Source organism: Phascolarctos cinereus, unplaced genomic scaffold (genome assembly GCF_003287225.1).
Source record: "Phascolarctos cinereus isolate Bilbo 61053 unplaced genomic scaffold, phaCin_HiC Scaffold_5;HRSCAF=322, whole genome shotgun sequence".
NCBI classification, from domain to species: Eukaryota; Metazoa; Chordata; class Mammalia; order Diprotodontia; family Phascolarctidae; genus Phascolarctos; species Phascolarctos cinereus.
In genome coordinates, this window is record NW_027555958.1 from 420,847,758 (window position 1) to 420,869,861 (window position 22,104).

The 22,104-nt window shown below is 42.5% G+C and overlaps 1 protein-coding gene across 3 annotated transcripts in view; it reads right to left on the bottom strand.

The window, feature by feature from the left end:
- Positions 1-22,104, bottom strand: part of RCSD1 (RCSD domain containing 1) — an 87,030-nt gene that overhangs the window by 11,769 nt on the left and 53,157 nt on the right. Inside the window, exons 2-6 of one of the 3 annotated variants that reach the window (XM_078156516.1) lie at positions 13,882-14,019; positions 12,164-12,271; positions 10,816-10,905; positions 5,663-5,734; positions 2,449-2,652 (exon numbers count right to left, since the gene is read on the bottom strand). In XM_078156516.1, the coding sequence (XP_078012642.1) occupies positions 2,449-2,652; positions 5,663-5,734; positions 10,816-10,836 (297 nt within the window). In that variant the 5' untranslated portion in view covers positions 10,837-10,905; positions 12,164-12,271; positions 13,882-14,019. The remainder of the gene's footprint in view (positions 1-2,448; positions 2,653-5,662; positions 5,735-10,815; positions 10,906-12,163; positions 12,272-13,881; positions 14,020-22,104) is intronic. The other 2 variants (XM_020974688.2, XM_020974689.2) reach the window with 2 other exon arrangements.

Genomic DNA, 22,104 nt, shown 5'->3' on the forward strand with positions numbered 1-22,104 from the left:
TATTAGGCTTTGAGATCTCAAAAGTGCTTGCTTTATAAGAACCCTGAGCTGGTGTCGAATCTGATTTCCTTCAGGGATCCTTGATGTAGAAGCATAGATTTGGAGCTGGAAGGCCACTCAGAGGCTATCTGCTCTAACCTCCTCATTGTGCAGATGAGGAAATGGAGTCCCAGAAACCCAAGGACACTGTTAACAAGTGTCAGAATGGAAAATTGAACCCAGGTCTCTTGAGTGATCCCAGGACTCTACCACACAATTACAATCTCTGTAAACAACTACCTAAAAATAGAAGTTCATGGGGCAGCTAGATGGTGCAGTGGATAGACCACTAGCCCTGGAGTCAGGAGGACCTGAGTTCAAATCCAGCCTCAGACATTTATTAGCTGTGTGATCCTGGGCAAGTTACTTAACTCTGATTGCCTCAGTACCCCCTTCCCCCCCCAAAATAGAAGCTCACACTTCATGGTGCAGTATAAATAAAGGTGAATGTAGAATCAAAGGGTCTGGGTTCAGTCCTTATTCAATCCTGTGCAGCCTGTGTGAGCTTATAGACAACTGAATTTAATCTCTCAGGACTTAGTTTTCTCAAGTGTAAAATTTGGGGAAGGGGTGGACTAGATAACCTCTAAGTTCCCTTGTATCTCTAAAGCTATGATTCTATTTCAAGAAATTCTGTAGCAAAGCCTTTTGCAAAGGAAATGATTACTTTCCATTTACTTTTTTATCTATTTTATGTGGTAAAATGTCACCCAGTTGAGTTTTCTTAAGGCAGAATATAGAACACTCCTGCTGTCAAGGTTAGTGAATGGCATGTGGAACATATCTCTTTAATGAAGACCAGAAAGATTCATCAAACAGCTGTCCCTGCATAAATGACCCTGTGTAACTGCAGTGTGGGAAGTTATCCTGTGTGCACAGATTCATCAGAACATTAGCTGTCATCTTTGGCTTTGGATGTCACTTTATCTACGGAGCTGGAGGCAATTTTAACTCCTCTCCTCTCCTTTTTTAGGGGGAAGGAGTAGGGAAGGTGGGGAGGGGAGAGGTTTATCTAACTACATTCTCTGCCTGTCAAAGGAATGTATAAGGGGATCTTTAGGAGGAAGTAGGAAGTAAGCATTCAAACTCTACTACAGAGAGTTCCGATGGCCTGGCCATGTTTGAATGCCAAAGGTACACTTGCCTAAAAGATTATTTTATGGAGAACTCATACAAGATACGCACTCACAATGGTGGTAAGAAGCAATATAAGGACACTCTCAAGGTCTCTTTTAAGAACATTGGAATTGAATAGGAATGTATATGTATAGCCTATATCAGATTGTCGTGGGGAGGAAGGGGGAGAAAAATTTAAAACTCGAAAGCTTATGGAAATGATTGTTGATAAATAAAAATAAATTAATTTAAAAAATTTAAAAAGTAACATTAAAAAAGGACTTTGGAATTGATTGTGTGACATGGGAGACACTGGCATAGGATCACTCATCATGGGAGTACCTTCATCAGAGAAGGTGCTGTGCAGAATTGAAGTAGCTCAAAAGAAATTCGAGATGTGCAGATTTAAAGAATTCACCCCAAATGTTCACATGAGCATTCTGAGCTCATCTTGGTCTGATCAGCAACAGTTGAATGCATCATAACTTGACTTTAACATACTGATGCCATTTTGGTCCTCTTCAGGAAGGAAGGACAACCAAACCAGGAAATAAGGGAGGAAGAGGGATGAGGTAAGAAGGTAGGATCGAATATATTCTCACTTCAGCCCAAGGCTAGTCATGACACTGGTTTCTCATGCACCTCCAAATGCTTTTTGCTTTTTTCTAAGTTCAAAATTTCTCTGGGTAATAGTAGAACTTGCAGAGTTTCTGTCTAAATCCAAGCTAAACCAAATGCTCACTTCTCCCTTTTAAAAACCTTACTTGTCATTAATATCTTTGGTTTTTACATCACCTTTCTTTCCAAATAAATCCCTCCCCTCTTCCCTTCCTAGTGAGTCATCCCTTGTAACAAAAAAGAAAAAAAAAGCAATTCAGCAAAACCAGTCAACACATCAACCCTACCTGACTGTATACAATAGTCCATACGCATTGTTCCTCACAACTACAAGGAAGGGAGGGAACTCTTTTTTCTCAGCTCTCATCCAGCATCCAACTTCATCACTATAATTATCCAGCACTAATTTCAGTTGTGCATTCTTTCCATTTGCATTGTTGTAATCATCTGTAGTCATGGTATATATTGTTTTCCTGAAATATGCTTGCTTCACTTTGCATCACTTCATATAAATCCGCCAATCCTTTTCTAAATGCTTCAGAGTCATCATTTCTTCTAAGCACAATAATATTCCTTATGTTCACGTACCATAATTTGTTTAGCCATCCCCCAGCTGATAGCCAAATGGCTACTTTCCCCCAGATTACAAAGCTCTCTTTTGGACTCAAGACATACCTTATTGTAACAAGGTAGATGGCTGCCTTCAGGGGGTTGGTCAAAGCTGACTGGCACTTCTTCTGGTTCAGTGGACCGTGATCTAACACCTGGACTGCTGGGGGTGGAAGGTGGGCTATGAAATGGAGATACAATGGCCTTTAATCCAGGACTTTTAGGTGAAGCCCCTGGCAACAGGGCAGCAGGATCAAAGGCTAAATTGGCCTGTGGAAAGAAAATGAGGAATTTCACTTTAGGGTGGGAAGAGAATCCCTTTTAATCTGCAAATCGCCTGGCAGAAGTGGCTGTGCACAAGTACTATGTCTGCTTTTCATATTACCAACAAAGAATCAAATGCCCGTTGGTTCTCACATGGTTCTATTTGCTGTGACTTTTCCCCCTCTCACTCATGTCCCTGCACATTGGCCATGGCCTACGAGGGTCCTACCCCATTAAGGTTTCAGGAGGCAGCAGCGTGGACCTAGCACATATTGTTTCCTAACAAACACTAAATTGTAATGTCAGTGGCTCAAATCAGGGATTGGCATCTACCTACCACTAGGGTATGAGGGGTCTTCACAGCTTTAGAGATAATCACCCTCTTCCTCTCCCTAGACAGTGCCAATTGCTTCATCTTTCCCCAGTCTAAAGGGGTGGGGAAGTAGCAGAGTGGATTGTAGCATAATCCACTTTGAGTCAGGAAGACTTGAATTCAAATCCTGCCTTAGACACTTACTAGCCACATGAAATAGGGCACTTAACTTTCCTCAGCCTCAGTTTCCTCATTCATAAAATTCCTTCCAGGGTTGTTGTGAGGATCAAGTGAAATAACCTATATAAAGGGCTTTGCAAACCTTAAAGCACTTTATAAATGCTAGCTCATTATTATTATTAGAGTTATAGATATGGCAGCTCTGAGAGCCATCCCTGGACAGGCAAATCATACAACATGTCATCTTCAGTGAAACCTTTATACAGGTGATAACTGATTAAAAGCAACCTTGAAGATAAAAAGAAATAATTAAAGGGAAAACATATAACAAAAGAGCAACTGGAATCTGAAGGCTGTGTGAAAAAGAAAGGATGTGGGAGTGGGGAAGGGCACTGTCACTCCAAAGCCAGCCCTAGTTCTGTGCCTATAGTCTTGGGGGGTTGGGTCAGGGGGGATTACTTGTTACCAGTATTTCAGGTTGTTTTTGTTTGTTTTTTTAAACATCAGCTCCTCTACTATGTGGCAGAAAAGTTCCTTGGACTAATCTTATTCTCCCATGTGGTATATCTTTCTAAACATCTTTTAACCTTTCTTTTTTTACCAGGACTATGATTTTACTAATACAGAGAACTCTTCCAATTTTCTCTACAGACCAAAAACTACTCTGCAACTTGTAGTTTCAGAGACTTGCTTAGGGTGCCAAGTGGTTAAGGGAGTGCCCAAGGTCACACAGCCCATATGGCACAGAGGGATCTAAATCTTTCCAACTTTCCTATCCGTTACACTACTCTGCCTCCCCTTAACATCATGCCATATAATTGTTGTAGTGTTTGTACACTGGATTTATTTCATTTAGAGCACTCACTGTGTTATAATAGCCAATATTACATAGTGCTTTAAGATGTCCAGAAAAATTTCCTCCAGTCTTGTGAAGTAATAGTACAAATATTATTATCCTCATTTCAGAAGCTAGCAGATGGGAATTGAGTCTCAGGCTGCTAGAAGCAGAACTGAGATTAGAGTCCAGGTCTAGTTGATTTCAAGTACAATATTTCTTTCATTAACACCTCAATTCATTATCTATGGATGTGTATGATTCCATGATTCCACAGTGGAGTTTTGGCTTTGCTTTTGTTTGCTTACCTCAAAAAGCTTAGGAGAAATAGTACACCATTGATTCTTAAATAAGCACCCAGCATCTTTGATTTGGATACATCCTAGAGCAAGTCAACTGGCTCCCTCCGTATCTCCCTCTCTTCTCTCCTCTTCTCTTCTCTTCTCTTCTCTTCTCTTCTCTTCTCTTCTCTTCTCTTCTCTTCTCTTCTCTTCTCTTCTCTTCTCTTCTCTTCTCTTCTCTTCTCTTCTCTTCTCTTCTCTTCTCTTCTCTTCTCTCCTCTCCTCTCCTCTCCTCTCCTCTCCTCTCCTCTCCTCTCCTCTCCTCTCCTCTCCTCTCCTCTCCTCTCCTCTCCTCTCCTCTCCTCTCCTCTCCTCTCCTCTCCTCTCCTCTCCTCTCCTCTCCTCTCCTCTCCTCTTCTCTTCTCTTCTCTTCTTTCTCCCTCTCTTTTTGTTTCTGTCCCTCTTTGTCTCTCTTTTTTCTCTCTTTGTTTCCTTCTCCCTTTCTTTCTCTCTCTCTTTTCTTTCTTTGTTTCTCTGTTTCTCTTTCTTTGTCTCTTTTCTCTCTCTGTGTCCCTCTCCCTCCCCCTCCCTCTCTCTCTCTGTCTCTCTTTGTCTCCCTATTTCTCTCTCTCTCTCTCTCTCTCTCTCTCTCTCTCTCTCTCTCTCTGTCTCTCTCCCTCTCCCTCTCTCTCTTCTCTCTGCCTCTGTCTCTCTGTCTCTATCTGTCTCTTCTTAATAATAGTTCACCTTTCTATAGTGCTTTAAGATTTCCCTAAAGTGCTTTCCTCACAGTGCAGGCTGTTGCTGGTAGGGGTCACCGAGAAGTTTAGCATTCCTTCATACAGTTCTCCCTCAATCATTATGTGTCAAGCACCATTAACACAGGCTGGAGAAGCTCCCTTCCCTTGGGGGGACAATTTGGTCATCAACTAATTAATAATCACCAGAAAAATAACCAGGGTGGTGGTGAGGGCTTGCATTTAGGGGAGATGCTGACAGTATTTTCAGTCCTTTATCAATATAGGAAGTAGCACCTAATTAGCAACGAGAGGTTCAAATACCAGAAGGTCAAGTCCTTTGTACCTCCTCACCCCCACTGCACTTATGAGGCTACACCTCACTGTGAATTTTTCACTGGCCTTGTGCACACTGACACTGACCCTCTCTTCCCTCAGGGCATGGACTTCTTTCATAGCCTCCTTTCAGTGTCCACCCCATCCAACAGAACTGAACTGTGCTGCTTGCCCTGTCCCCAAAACTGCTAGTTATAGCTTTGGTAGTCATATAGGTACCACAGCAAACCATCCCTCAACAGGGATTGGGACGAAGGAGGAATATCACTACCCCCAGAATAAAAAGCAACCGCTGGGTGATGGTAATAGAGTAGGAAATGCAAACTTCACTTACCTGTAGCTTCTCAATCAAAGGAGAGTTTTTCACCTTGATTTTGGGAGGGTGGCCTGCATTGGGTGATGGTTTCTATAAATCAAATAGACCAAAAGAGCATTGTAAGAATGAGGACAGGGACAATTGCTTCTGGATGGAACCCAAAAGCCAGAGGGGAAATAAGAAGAAGAGAAAAGTGCTTGTTCTCATTGCTTTGTTTCAGAAGGTTACCTCAAGCAGACATGAGTTCAGTCCCCTCGTCTCTAGTGAGACCAGCTGGGTCTGAAAATTAGAGAAGGACCTCCCAATCTGAGTCTTAGCCCTTCTTTTTCAAAAAGGTGGGTTAACTGGACTGTGACTAAGAAGGGCAAGGGAGAGGCTCTGTGGATATATTACTGAGCCCCACCCTTAAGAAATCACATTTTGGGAAGATATATTTATAACACTTTGGTGAAGTCAGCCAATGACATCCTCTAGACAATTCCACACTTTAAAATTGTGTGTGTGTGTGTGTGTGTGTGTGTGTGTGTGTGTGCGTGTGTGGTTCCCATTTAACAAAAGAGGGAATTGAGGTTGAGCTGTGACACTAATGAAATCCCAGGTCTAGACCAGGGTCTAGAAAGTATCAAACTGGGTTACCAAACCACATCTCTTGACTCCAAATCCAGAGAGAGCTCTTTCTACTGGGCTTTGTAGCCTCTCTGTTGAACACTAATGGCTAGGTTACCTAGTCAAGTCAGCTAGCACTTAGTAAGCACTTACTACATGCCAAGCATTGTGCTAAGTGCTGGGGATACAAAAAAAATGCAAAAAGAACACTGCTGTTCCTTCTTTCAAAACTGTGCTTTGCTGTCCATCTCCTTAGGGCTTGGTTGGTTTTCAGCACTTACTGAGAAGGCACTGAAGGCCTACGCATGGAATAAGTGGAGAGAAGCAACCCAAGATGGCATGCCTCTTCTTCTATTTCCCTTTTTGGCACTTGATACCCAATGGCCATGCAATAAACGTTGCTGAGGAAGGGAATAACTAAGAAAACACACAGACACACAGACACACAAACAAAACAAAACAAAAACACCTGTTGAATGGAATTAAATTGAAAAGGAATGAAAACTGAAGATAAGCAGGGACAATTGTGCTCAGAGGCAGTAGATGGCAGCATTTTCATTCACAAGTTTTTCAACATGGGGCACACGCTGTAAGACATTGCTAGTGATGAACAGAACAAGGAGGAAAACAGATTGAAAAGAGCATTTTGTGCTAATCTTCGGGAAAGGTGAAACCTGAGAAGACTTCTAAGTGCTTGGCTGTTTAGTGTGGCTCACCAAGGAACAGGAGCAACCAAGTCAACATCACTGACTTCTGCTGGGGGAGCTCCTTCCTCCCTCTCTTTCCTCCTTTCTTTCCTCTCTCCCTCCCTCCCTCCCTCCTTCCTTCCTTCCTTCCTTCCTTCCTTCTTCCTTCCTTCCTTCCTTCCTTCCTTCCTTCCTTCCTTCCTTCTTTCCTTCTTTCCATCCTTCCTTTATTTCCTTCTTCCTTCTTTTCCTCACTTCTTCCCTCTTTCCTTCCTTTTCTCCTTCCTTCCTCTCTCCCTCCCTTCCTCTCCTCCCTACTTTTCTTCCTTCCCTCTTCCCTTTCTTCCTTTTCTCCCTTCTTGCCTCCTTCCTTCCTTTTTCCTTCCGATCTACCTTCCTTCCTTCTTCTTCTCCTTTCTTCCTTCTTTCCTCCCCTCCTTCCTTTTATCTTCTTTTCTACCTTCCTTCCTCCCTCCCTCCCTCCCTCCTTTTCTTCCTTCCTTCCACCTGTATTTATTAAAGTACCTGCCACAAGAAGCCACTGCACTAATTATGGAAGACACAAAACCACCACCAACAAAAATTGCATAGTCCCTGACCTCAAGGAGCTTACACTCTAATAAGGGAGTACAATATGCAAACATCTAAACACATGCAAATTAATTTCTGTGGGATCAGGGCACTAATAGCTGGGGCAATCAGGAAAGGTTTGCTTTTAGGAAGTTGTAAGTGATAGATGGTTAGAATGAGCCTTAAGGGCAGTCTTGAAGGCAATGGACTTGGAAGGAAGCCAAGCATTCTAAGAGGCCAAGGTGAAGAGAGAATGCACTTCTGGGAACAGGCTTGGAGGCCAGAGATGGCACTTCAAGTCTGGAGAATAGAAAGTAGACAATTTGTCTAGAACACAGAGTTATTTCCACCTCCTGCCCTCTTAGAAGACATTGGGCCTTCGAGGCCTTCAGCTCAGTCTTGTCATTTGACAGATGAGGAAATCACCACCAAGACAGGAGAACCAACTTGCTCTAAGTCACCGAGAGAGCTGGTGTCAGAACCAGGACTAGAACACAAGTTTTTTCTCCCTACTTATCAGCTAGCTAGCCAGCCGCACAGAGACAATGAATTTCTGCTAAGGCTTGTCAGACTGATCATGACATCATAGGATCTCCACCTTCAAGTACTGAATTCATAAGAGCTAATATTTATATACAAAAGAACCTCAAAGGCCACCTGGTCTAATCTTTTGTTTTCACAGATGAGGAAACTGAGGTACAGGAAGTTTAAGTAACCTGACCAAAGTCACACTGGCAGGAAGTATCCAACATAGGTTATGAACCTGGATCTTTTGACTCCAAAGTTAGGGTTTGGCCCAACTCTGCTTATCCCCACAATTCTGCCATCCCCTCTTTCATGGTTCTCTGGTATTGGTACCTGTTACCAGAGGCAATGAGTGGAATAGGAGTGCTCTGGGTGGTTCAAATCCCTTTGCTGGTTCTCTACGCCAGACTGCCTGTCTAAAACTGCTTGTCTGGCTTATTTTTATGTGTACTTCAAAGACCTTAAAGATGCTAGCCAGTGGAACCTAAATTATGCCTTCTTCTGTTGGAAACAGCTCCCTTCCTTAGCAAGTTACTTGCCTTTCTATCCAGGAGTTTCATCCCTGCCTCACTGAGCCCTTGGCTATTCCATTAGTAATAACTGGAAACTGGGACCAATAGTCAAACTAGGGGCAGCTAGGTGGCACAGAGGATAGAGGACCTGGAGTCAGGACTATCTGAATTCAAGTCCAACCTCAGACACTTACTGAGCAAATCATTTAACCTGTGTTTAACTCAGTTTTCTTTTCTGTCAAATGGAGATAATAAGAGCATCTCCTCACCAGGGTTTTCGTGAGGATCAAATAAAATAATAATTGTAAAGTGCTTAGTATATAGTAAGCATTATATAAATGTTAGCTATTATGATGATGATGATGATGATGATGATGATGATGATGATGATGGTGATAATGATTATTTCCTTCATCCTTCTCCAGGCTCCATTCCTTTCTCTCCCGACTCTCTCCATCATAATTCTCACCCTGGAAAGTTGCTCTGTCCCTCTGGTCCCTTCCTCTGACTGGCTGGTTGCTCTCAATACCTCCATTTTAAGGAAAGTGTCCAGGCTAGCCATGTCTTCATTCCTCTCCAAGGTCTGCTCTTTATTTTATAGACTTTGTCCTCCGTGCCCTCTCAGATTACCTTTTCTCTACCTGCTCCCCTTTTGATTTTTCAATTTCTTCTATCTTCCCCCATTAGAATGTAAGCTCCTTGTGGGCAGAGGCTGTCTTTCCTTTCCCTTGTATTTATATTTTTAGCACTTAGCACAGTGCCTGGCACATAGCAAGTGCTTAATAAACGCTTGTTCACTTGAGCAAGTCACTAAGATGGTGCAATCTTATTGCAAATATGTTCTCCCCAGGCTTTTTCATGCTATCTATGCTGTTCATTTTGCAGAATGCTTTTTGGGGGTTCATGCCTATAATATCATTGGTATAGAGAGCTCCCACTGAGGAAACTCACAATACCCGTGCAGAACAATTGTTCTGCTACCTTCAGTCTCGAAGAACTGCCTGGGGCCATGAGAAGTTATTGACTTGCCTAAGGTACCCCAGCTAGGTGAAGCAGTGGATAGTGCACCAGGCCTGGAGTCTGGAGAATCTGAGCTCAAATCTGGCCTCAGACACTTACTAGCTGTATGACCCTGAGCAAGTCACTTCACCCTGTTTGCCTCAGTTTCCTCATCTGTAAAATGAGCTGAAGAAGGAAATGGCAAACCACCCCAGTATCTTTGCCAAGAAAATCCCAGTGGGGTTATGAAGAATCAGACATGACTGAAACAACAGAACAAGGTCACACGACGAGTGGCATAGACAGAATTCAAACCCCAATCTCTCAAGCTGTAGTCCAGTGTAAGTTGATCGATCCCAATCAAAGGTTCTGGCTAGGTGGCAGAAGTATGATCCTATAGAATTGAACTCCTGTTTTGACTTTATTTGCTTGGGGCATTTCTGGTCAGGTGAAGAGTTAGGGCTTGGTCCTAGTGGGAACATCACAGAGGAGATCTAAGGGGCTGCCTGTGTCTCCCTGGATATGACAGAACCATTCCTGTTAACTACAACTAGATAAATAAGAACGGGTGAGTGTATAAGCAGTGAAGGCTATTATTGGCTCTCTCTATGATATCCGAGCTTTTATTATGTTGGTAGTCAGTTATTTATATCCTTGGCATTCTTCCAGCTATTCAAAACCATGGGCAGTCTTTAAAAAAATAAGCCTTTGCAGGGCCTTTGTATTTCTATTATTATGATTATAACCTCTGACACCAATTTACTACCGTGTATTAATATAGTGCTTTCCTTTAACTGTTCTTTTCAGTGTAAGACTGAAAGTTTTCCCCAGTGCTACTCAAGATGTGAAAATGTAGATGAAACCAGCTCTCAACTCTTAAATGCAATACATCCTGGCTAAGACCAGCCAGTTTCCATCTTGTATAGCCTCAGTGTTATAAAATGCATTTAAGCAGAATAGTTTGTGATAGAGGGCTCTGTTCTCTATCTTCCCCACCCCTAGCCCATCACCTTCAAAACTCCTAAAAAAAAAAGATGCTTAGAAGGATGGGAGGAGAAAGGAAGGGACTCAGGAGAAGTTCTGGGAAAAAAAGTTTCCTTTCTATTAATTAACTATTGTACTACGTTTGGGTTACACTGATGTTTCTGGGCTAACGTCCATGGCCCTGGATGCACACTAGTCTCCTGTGTATTGCTTTACACAGAAGTAGAGACCAGGGCAGAACATCCTTCCACTTCCGGAGCGACTTTCAAGTACCATCAGCTTTACTTACCTCCTCACCATTCTGGCCCATCTCTATCTTGGGGGGGAACAGGGAAAGGGAGCAAGGTGGTTTCCTTCTTGTTGGTTTATTGGCTGGTGGCTGGAGAGGGGGCCGACAGACACACAAGAGAGAAAAAGGGAGAGAGAGAGAGCTAGTTAAGTACCAAAGAGGAAGAGGAAGGAAGGGAAACCCATCCCACAGGGTATCCAGGGACATCTTCAGCTAGTGCAGGATTCTCCTTGAGGGAGGATGGGAGAGAGGAAGAGGATCAGGCATGCCTGGGAGTTCCCAGGCTTTATATCTCTATATAAAGTCCTATTTCACCATTTGCCCATTCTAAACTTTTAACCTCTTCTTTCCGGTCACGTTCCTTCTGATGGAATTCCCTCCTTTTCCTCCAGTTGAGATTCATCCACTTTTAACAACAGCTCAAGATATTACAGAAGCTGACCTCTTTCTGAGGAATGGTTGGTGACTCTATCACTCTCATGACGTTTCCACCAGGGCTAGAAATTATCAACCCATTTTTCACGTGGGAATACAACAGCAATGACAACCTGACATATCTCATATCAACCCTGCTGTCTCTTAGATTCCATGCTTCTGTTCCCCATCCCTTCAATGAGCTCCTAGACTGTAGGATTCAGTGAGCCTGCTAAACCTCTCATCTTTGCAAGAGTGTCATGGCCTAGTGTAAATGAGACACGAATTGTTCCAGGCTTGGAGCATCTCATCTCAAAGGCTCAGCCCTCGAAGGCCGAATCTCCTGTTCAAACCCACTGGTCTCTCCCTGTATCTACCTGTCTGAGATAATTTCCTTCCTAGAGCTTCACTGACTCCATACTTTCCTATAAAATAGCTTCTCTTTGGCCTTTTGCTGATCACCAAACTCCCAGTGCATCAGCCCCAGTCTCCCTCACACTTTCTCTTTAGCCTACATAGCACAGTTACCAGCCCAAGATTTCCTAGACAGAAGACCCTTCTGGAGAGAACAAGGGGGACATTTAGGTTAGTACTATGTAAATATTAATTGATGTTGAGGATAAGAATGAAGACAGAGATGAGCCTGCCTTAGAATGAATCCAATTTTCCATTCCCCCAGTAGCCATATGTGATTCACAGTCTGTGCGATGTTTTCTGTCTCTTCCACAATGGAGTCACTAGCATCACTCACCAGACACGCACCCACAATCTTTGGATTCAGACTGAATTCCTTCCTGGGTTCTCTTCTCATTTCAGAGACTTCCTTGTCTCCTCTTCACCTCCTCTCCTACCTTGACCATACTGGCCCCGACTCTTCCTTCTCCTGCTGAAGATGTAGTATTTCTGAATTATGAGTTGATTACTCTTCACTTACCTCCTTAGCTGAGATGGCTGCTGCCTTCTCTCTGAATCGGCCTGCAAGTTGAGCCACAGATGGGGATGCTGACTTGTCAACACCAGCATTAGTGTCTGCCAGCCTGTCCTACAAAGTCAAAGAGAAACAAAAGCTTAATCAAGTATGCACCACAGGCTTATGATGTGCCCACCTCTGGCGGCACACCAATGAAGTGTAAAGCATGGCCTCTGCCCTCAAGACCCTTACAGTTTTGTTGGGAGGAGATTAATGATGAATTTTGTTAGCATCTTGCAAAATGTTTTGGAGGTACTCTACGTGACAGCAGGTGTACCGACCTCCCTGGTACTACCCACAGATTTACCCTGAACTCTATTTTTAAAATAGAAGTGCACCAAAATGGGTTTGAAGCTAAAATCAACTGCAATGGGAGAAATAAATGTGAATTATTTACTATTAACTACAATATGTGCATGACAATATAAACGAATAGGCCAGATGCTCAGAAATGGTCACTAAACTTGGGCCAACATTTCTGGAAAGGACTTAGGAATTATGCTAAAAAAGGGGTGGGGACCAAAATGAGCACATTTTATTTTTTAGCACAGAGATCCCAGCGCTAGGCATTTACTCAAAAGACAGGGAGAAAAGTCTTAAACATCAATCAATAAATAATCAATAAATATTTATTAAGTGCCTACTATGTGCCAGGCACTGCACTAAGTGCTAGGGATACAAAAAGAAGCAAAAGATAGTCTCTGCCCTCAAGGAGCTTGCAAAATATTCAAAGCAGCACTTTTTGTGGTAGCAAAAAATGGTGCTACATGAATACAATGGAATATTACAGTACTATTTTAAATGATGATTATGAAGAATTCAGAGAAGCATCTGAAGACTTCTATGAACTGATGCAAACAACATACAAAGACTATATAATAATGTAAACAGAAAAAAAGATAAAAAATTTAAAAATAAAACAAATATAATCTTCAAAAAAAGAGAGATGGTCATCCATGACACTCATGATAAAAATATACAGAATGAGAATGGCAAAACGAATCCACTCAGGTAATTCTTAAGTTAGTTTTTGAGAGGTAGTGGTTCACTACTATTATTCACTCTCCACTGTGTAGAGATAGCTTGACTTGGAGTCAGAAAGACCTGGGATCAAATCCTGCCTCAGATACTGACTAGCTTTGTGACCCCAGATAAAAGCATTTAACTTTTTCAGAACCTGAGCTTCCTCATCTGTATAATGGAGGCAGTAATTGTGCTTACCTCACTGTGTTGTTTGTGAATGTCAAATGAGGTAATATATGTTATGTGCTCTGCAAACCTTAAAGCAGTCTATAAGGGTGTGTTATGACTATTACTCCTAAAATCAGGTCCTTTTACTACCACCCTCCCTTTGATTTATTCCATGGGGCCTTTCTTCTCTGTGTATCTGACATAGAACCTTTCGCCCCCCCGCCCCCCAACATGGGCTTTGGCTATTTACTGAGGAAGTTGTGATCCTATTCTTCAATCATCAAAGAGGCTATTTTCAGATGTTTGGCCCTAGAGCTATGCCATCATACCATTAACTCCCTTTGTGACCATCAGCAAGTTGCTTAATTTTTCTAGGTCTCAGGTTCCTTATCTGGAAAATGAAGGGGCTGGACAAGATGACCTGTAAATGGCGATCAATATAATAGGCCAGCATCAAAGAGTTCATGAAGAGCAAGTTTTATTGAACTAACCTTATCTTTTCTTTATGGTCCTAAGTGATGCAGTGGACTTTGAACTGGGAAGATGTGAATTCAAATGCAGCCTCAGACACTTCCTAGATGTATGACTCTGGGCAAGTTACTTGACCTCTGTTGCCTTAGTTTTTTCATCTGTAAGATGGGTGATAATAATTGTACCTGCCATCCAGGACTGTTGTGAGAATAAATTGAGATAGTATTTTTAAAGTGCTTTGCAAACCTTAGAGTGATATATGACTATTAAGCTATTATAATTATTATTATTATCCAAGATGACACAAGTGGTATGTATCACAGCCAGAATTTGAACCCAGATTCTCTGATTCCAAATCTAGGACTCATTCCACCATACCAGGCTGCCTCCACGTCTGTAAAATGGCCACTATGATGAGGATGGTGATGAGCCTTGCACTTCAGAGAAATTACAAAGACACAATTTCCTTGTGAACAAGATGGAAAGGCATGGACTCAATGATAATACAGTTAAGTGAATTTGGAACTGGGGAAATAATTGGACCAAACTAGAATGTTAATGGCCTGATGACAACCCTTCCAATCTGCAATTAAAAAATTCATGCACCTAGTCATCTCCTAGGACTTGGTTGACATTTTAAATAATACATCTGTAAACATTTCTTGTAATCAGTAGTTAATCATTCCCCATCTTATAGAATACTGTTCTTGACTGAGAAAGAGATGCCTTAGTAAGATCCATCAGTTTTTTATTCTTTTCTAGTCACAAATTCAACTTAATTAGTTTCTTATTTACTTAACATCACTTGCATAATTAGTGCTGCGCCATGGTGATAGGAGATGCAGACTAGCAAAAGCCATGGTCCAGCCTTCTCGGAGCTTAGGATCTCATTGAGGAGATAAGATATATCTATCTTAAAACTGTTAGAGAAGTATGAAAGCAGTGCATAATTAAATATTGTTGTTCAGTTGTGTCCAACTCTTCTGATCCCATTTGGGGTTTTCTTGGTAGAGATACTAAAGTAGTTTACCATTTCCTTCTCCAGCCCATTTTACAGAGGAGGAAACTGAGGCAAACAGGATTAAGTGACTTGCCCAGAGTCACACAGCTAGTAAGTGTCTGAGGCCAGATTTGAACTTAGGAAGATGAATCTTCCTGACTCAAGGCCCAGGTCTATCCTGCCCCAACTTTATTAAATACCAAAATGTATAATTCAAACAACAGATACTATGGGATGTCAAATGAGGGAAACAACTTCCTTAGCTCTGATACTCTGCCCCTTCATAGGCAGGAAGACCCATCAATCTCTCCTATTCCTATTCCATATCACTCCTTTAAATGTTGCTCCATTAATGGATTTTCTTACCCAGCCTACAAGCTGCCTCATCTATGCCCTCTCTCACCAAGGAAGGCAGTAGGTTCTTCCTCATTGGATACTTTAATCAAAGGCTAGAGGACCACTTGACAAATGTGCTGAAATGGTATTTCTTTTGTCACATACAAGTTGGATTTGATGGCCACGGCCCTTTCCTCTCTGAAATTCTGCGATCCTAGGATTTGTATCAAAACTTGAAAACAAAACACAAAAACCATCCTTCATGACAGAACCATAATCTAACAGCTCTCATACCTCATAACAATTCAGTGAAGTAGGAAGTGCAGGTGGTACTAGTCCCGTTTTACAGATGTGATTATTGACACTCAGAGAGATGAAATGACTCTCAAGTAGACATAACTAGTAGGTAGAAGAGCAGGAATTTCAACCAGATGCTCAGTCCAGCACCCTTCCCACTGCATGACAAAGTAGGAGATTGTCTAATATTCACAGAGCTGGAAGAGATCATTTTTAGAGATCATCTTGCGCAGGTAGTCAAGCCAAGGATATTTCCGACCCCTATTAGTGCAGCTGCCTCTGGGGCTGAGCAGAACACCTGTTCAAATACCCTCACACACCAAATTAGGAAATCCAGAGATTAATATTCTGTCCTCTCAGAGCAACAAGGGGAATTAATGGAGAGGGGGTTTGCTTAGTTGAGCTTCCCCCTGGCTAGGGCACTGGACAGAACAGTCTGCCCATCTCTCCCGACTCCTAGCCCGTCTACTATATCTGCTAGCCTATTACTATTATTACTCACATAGTGCTGGCAATGCATTTAGCTCTGCCTCAAAGGCGCCAATCATTAGCCGCCTGAAGAGGCTCATTCAGCTAAAAATATATCCTGTAAGAGAATCCAAAGCTCCTCCCCAACTTCCCCTTCTTTGAAGCTGACGTTGGCAGGTGGCTAGCTGGGAAGGAGAGAGAGAACCACGGGGCCTGTGGAAGGGACTGGAGCTACAAAGACAGGATGTGGAGGATGGCAGATTAGAGGAAGAGATCTCCAGACATCAGAGAAGCATCAACCTGAAGAGCTAGAAAGGATGTTAGTGAATACCCAGTCCAACTCTTCATTTCACAGATGTGGTAAGAGTCTCAGAGAAGTTAAGTGAGCTAAATAACTTACACCATAAATTACTAAGTGGCAGAGAAAGGAATCACAGACTCTCAGAATTTCAGCGCTGGAGGAGACCTCGTTGTTTAGGCAATTAGTTATGTCCCACTCTTCGTGACCCCATTTGGGGTTTTTTTGGAGTGGTTTGCTATTTCCTTCTTCAACTCAATTTGCAGATGAGGAAACTGAGGTAAACAGGGTTAGGTGACTTGCCCAGGGTCACACAGCTAGAAAGTGTCTGAGGCAAGATTTGAGCTCAGGTCCTTCCAACTCCAGGCTCGGCACTCTATCCACTGCACCAGTTAGCTGAGGGGCCTGCAGAAGCCACCTAATCTAATCCATACTCCAAAAAGAATTTTCTCTCTATGATACAAATGGTCATCCTGACTTTTCTTGAAGACCTACTGAAGCAGCCCACTTCACTTTTGTACAGCCCTCATTGTTAAGAAGTTGTTGGGTTTTCCTCCCCTGACAATGAGCCTAAGTTTTCTACTTTGCCTGTTGCACCCATTACTGCACAAGGAAGACCTCCACTACCTCTCTTGTCTCAACCAAGTTGTTTGATATCAAAAGTAGAACTTTGAGGGGATGACTTATAGAACAACATACCAGAGCTAGAAGGGGGCCTTTGAAATAATCTAGTAGACTCATTGATGTAGTTCAGTCACGCCCAACTCTAGGTGACCCCGTGGACATTATTGCCCTTGAGGTTTTCTTGATAATGATACTGTAGTGGTTTGCCATCTCCTTCTCCAGTGAGTCCCTATTTTATAAATAAGGAACTGAGGCAAATAGAAGTTAAGTGACTTGCCCAGGGTCACATAGCTAGTAAGTATCTGAGGCCATATTTGAATTCAGATCTTCCTGATTCCAGGCCCAGTCCTCTATCTACTATACCACGTATCATTACATGTTACTAATTAGGAAAATGAGGCCCATAGAGGTTGGGACTTTGCCAAACTTATGCCTTTTGAGTCCAAGTCCACCATTCTTTCCATATCATGGTAGAGCACGGAGACAATTATGCCCATAACTGCTTTTCTGTGCCCTTATCATGTTTGCTTTCTTAGAATTCAGTGAGTGATTCTTCTTTAGCACTGGCCAGAGTCTCCACAGCAATTCTTACTGCTCAACCATAACAAATTCATTCCTGTCATGCTATCCTATATTGTGGTCAGCTATAATTATTGCCATTTTCCTGCTGGGTATGTTAAGGCAAAGAGAGGACAAGTGATGTGCCAAAAACCACATAGCTAAGGCAGAGTATGGGGTGAATCTCAGAATTCTTGGTTACTAGTCCCCTGTTAACCTACCTACAAACATCGCTTCTTTTTCACCTCTTTTGTAAGGTCCTTTGTACTATCTCAGGTAATGTCCCAGCTAACAGAATGGTGTCCTGGCTCCCTGCCCTTGCAGTCTTCATACCCTAGCAGCCATAGATAATTAACTGTGACGTGTAGACTTAGCCTCATGCCATATTCTCATCTTAGTCAAGGGAGAACAAATGAGTTCTCAAAAAGCTTCCTGTTCCTGGCTTCTAGACTTTAAAACCATGCTGTCTCATCCTGGGACTTTCCTCAGAGCCTGGAGCCTCCTCATCCTGATATATCCAACTATTCATGTGGCCTTCTCAACCTGGAATATCCCTCTGTAAGACTTGCCCTGTTCTCCAATTGGGGATTTCCTCCTGGAGCCTCCATTTTGTGCAAGGACCCAGGCCAGCCTTCATTCCCCTCCTGGCCTTGTTCTTGGCTTTGGGACTTCAAAATCATGCTCCTGAACCAGAGACCTCCCCTCCACCCCCTGGCTTTTTTGCTCCCCTTTGTATGTGTCTTCTTCCATTAGAATGTAAGCTCCTTGAAGGCCAAGACTGTGTTTCTTTTTGCTTCTATTGGTATCCCTAGCACTTAGCACAGTTCCTAGCACATAAATGCTTACTCCTTCCCTCTCTACCTCCCTCCTGCTCTTCCTTCCTTCTTCTCCTTTTTCCTTCCTTCTTCCCTTTTTTCCTTCCTTCCTTCTTTTTTTCCCTCCCTGGTCAGAACTGAATCATCTAAATGTTGGAGAACATGTGGGAAAACGAATATTAATGCATTGTTGATGGAGTTGCGAATTGATCCAACCATTTTGAAGAGCAATTTGGAATTATGCCCAAAGGACTATAAAAATGTGTGTACTCTTTGACCCAGCAATGACACTTCTAGGGCTGTATCCCAAAGAGATCATAAAAACGGGAAAAGGACCCACATGTACAAAAATATTTATAGCAGTTCTTTATGTGGTGACGAAGAATTGGAAATTGAAGGGCTGTCCATCAATTGAGAATGGCTGAACAAATTGTGGTACATGAATGTAATGGAATGCTATTGTGCTATATGAAATAATGAGCAAGTGGAATTCAGAAAAACCTGGAAAGACTTTTACGGACAGATGCTGAGTGAAGAGAATATTGCACACGGTAAGAGCCAAGTTGCGTGATGACTAACTTTGATAGACTTAGCTCTTCTCAGCAATACAAGGATCTAAGACATCTCCGAAAGTTTCATGATGGAAAATGCTATCCACATGCAGAGAAAGAACTATGGGGTTTGAGTGCAGATGGAAGCATACTATTTTCTCTTTTTTTCTCTGTTTTGTTTCTTCTTTCTTGTGGTTCCTCCTATTGGTTCTAATTCTTCTTTACAACATGACTAATGTGAAAATGTGTTTAATAGGAATGTATCTGTAGAGCCCATATCAGACTGAACACCATCTTAGGGAGGGAGGGGGAGAAAAATTTAAAAATCAAAAGCTTATGGAAGTGTTTGTTGAGAATTAAACATAAATAAATTTTAAAAAAAGAATCGAATCATCTCTGATGCTTATCTTCTTGCTCCAGACCTTGGTATCTCTTATTCCTATGGTCTACATTTCTTTTTTTGTTTTGTTTTGTTTTAGGCAATGGGGTTAAGTGACTTGCCCAGGGTCACACAGCTAGTAAGTGTTATGTGTCTGAGGCTGGATTTGAACTCAAGTCCTCCTGAATCCAGGGCTGGTACTCTATCCACTGCGCCACCCAGCTGCCCCCACAGTCTATATTTATTGGTCATGATATGATACCAACATAGTACAATGGAAACAACATTGGCTTTGTAATCAAAGACTATAGTTCAAACTCTGGCCTTACCACATTTTACCTATGTGATATTGGTCAAGCCACGTAACCTCTGGCCTCAATTTCCTTGTCTGTAAAAGGAAATGAGGACCTGGACTAGTTGACCTTTAAGGTATCTTTCAATTCTAGGTCTATGATTCTAAGTATGACTCTTAGTGGCTAAGTATCCCACCCTTGATCCCATTGTCCCAGTAGCTGGGTCACATGGGTATTGCTAGATAGTCTTAATACTTATTGGCTCCCCATTCAAACTTTTGCTGATTGCCTGCTCGGACCTTAACCAATCACTTTCCCCATTTCTGTTTGTATCGATATCCCAGATCTTGGACTCCATCTTGATTTTGATTCATGGGTCATGGGGGCCAAGGGTTGTTTACATCCTGCCTCTCCTTTCTCCTTTCTCCTTGGACAGATTTCCTGGTCTCAGATTTGCTTTGTAGACTCATGTTTCTTTGTCCTTCCTTAGCCATGTTCCTATTTTTATGTCTTTGTGACCCTATAGGTTTCCCTCGGTTTAAAGCCTTGGCTTTCCTTGTCTAGCTCATCCTATTGCTACTCCTGCCATCTCAGTCATGAAATGCCTCCCTGTTGTCTCAGCCTGCAACTGTAGAAACCTGAAGAAAATAACCTCCAAAATGTACTCTTGTTTTTTATAGTGCTTTCTTCTGAAAACCATGGAGCCCTTGTGTCCAGACTGAACAGAACCTGCCAGAAATCCCTGCCATAGAGCTTCAGTAAAAGTTAGATGTTGTGGTCTTTCCAAATACTAGCATCTTTGTCCTTGAGCTGGAGTCTGACTCTTACCATACTGCCCTGGCTCCAACTCCTTCTTCCCCACCCTTCATCTTGGCCCTAGGCCTGGGCTTCTGGTACAGTGTCCAGGCCACAGTGGTGCATGAGGAGGTCTCTCAGGCTGTAGCTGAGGGTGGAGACTTGGAGAAGGAATATTCATAAATGATACTCAGAGCCTAATAGATGATGGATGGGTGCCCTAGGACAGAAAAAAGGCCCATTCTGACACCTATAACCATTCATAGAGACAAGACAGCACTAGGGTTTGCTCCCTTTTTGCTTCCACAATCTGATAACTTAGAGTAATAGGATCGGAAGAGAACCTCAGTGGCCATCTGAACTCCCCAGATGCTTTTAGAAGGAACACTGCTTAAATCAGCATCCCAGGTCATCTGTGTATAAATCCTTATGGCTCTAAAATTCTATTACCACTGGTGGGAAGTTCTTCCATAGCTAATCCAAATTAATAGAGTCATAAGGTTGTAGATTTAGAACCAGAAGGTATCTTAGACATCATCTAATTTCCTCATTTTATAGATGAGGAATCTGAAAAATTCGCCTTGTAGTAGACTGTGTTTTTCCTCTTATTCTTGTATAGGAGATTACTTACAACCAAAAGACTTTCTTTTCACAAGATCCTCCCCCAAAACTTTAGTTCAGGGGTCACATTATCAATCTAATACCCTTTTCTACTCATGGGAAGGAACAAACACTTTGTCCTTTAGCATTGCTGGGCAGGTGGAGTGGAGAAAGTGAGGAGGAAGGAAGGAGGAAAGAATTCAGAGAGAAAGGCCGGAAACAGACAGAGCTCATGGGAACACTGGAAAATAGTTCACAAAGAGTCAGAAAAACTCCCAAATCTCCATGTCAACTCTCATTTGCCACCTTTTGGGATCTGAAAATGGCTAATCCTTGTCCTCTTATGCCCTCTTTCCTTAAACCTAAGGAAAACTCAGTAAAGACTCTAGCTCAGACAAAAGAGACCCCTGGAAAACATGACCTTCTGCAGTCTTCTTTCCTGAGAGCACTGCCTACAACTTGTCCAGCTCCAGGCAGCACTGTCTCCCTTCCCTTTGCAGCCCTTCAAGATGTGACTCTCCAAGCAGAAAGACGCTTCTCTCATTCAGTGAGTGTTCTTAAAGTATGGCCCATGATGACTAGTCAGAGTTCAAAGATCCTCCAAGTGGTCCAAATCCAAAATATTAGGGAGTAAATTCTAGTGGCTAGGAGAGGTTCCTGGGTAGCCTCGCCTCAATTCCCTGAATGTGTTCAAATCATCAGGCCCGGACAAATTTCATCTCATGGCACTAAAAATAGCTTGTGAATGTGATTGCTGAGCTGTTGGAGATCATGGAGAAACTATGGAGAATAGAAGGGGCATTGTTGCCATGGATATGGGCAATTGTCCCTTCCTCCTACAGGGCAGATGTGGAGACACAGGGGAAAATAATGTTGTGAAGAACTTTAAAAGACAAACAGAAGAGTTGATATTTTAGTCTAGAAATTATAAGAAGCCTTTGAGGTTTATCCTGTAAAGGGTTGGGGGGTGGGGGCGTAAAATGGTCAATTTGGGTTAAAGGAAAATCACTCTGGCATCTCTGTGGAGGATGAAGTGGGATGAGGACACACTTGAGGCATGGGGACCAATTAGGAGGTCATGGTAATAGTCCATGATGAATGGATAAGAATGATAAAGGCTTAACCTTACAGGGTGACCGGGTGAGTGGGGAAGAAGGGATGGCCATGTGAGAGCTGTTGTGGAAGTAGAAATGATAAGATATGACAACTGGTTGGATGTATGGGATGAG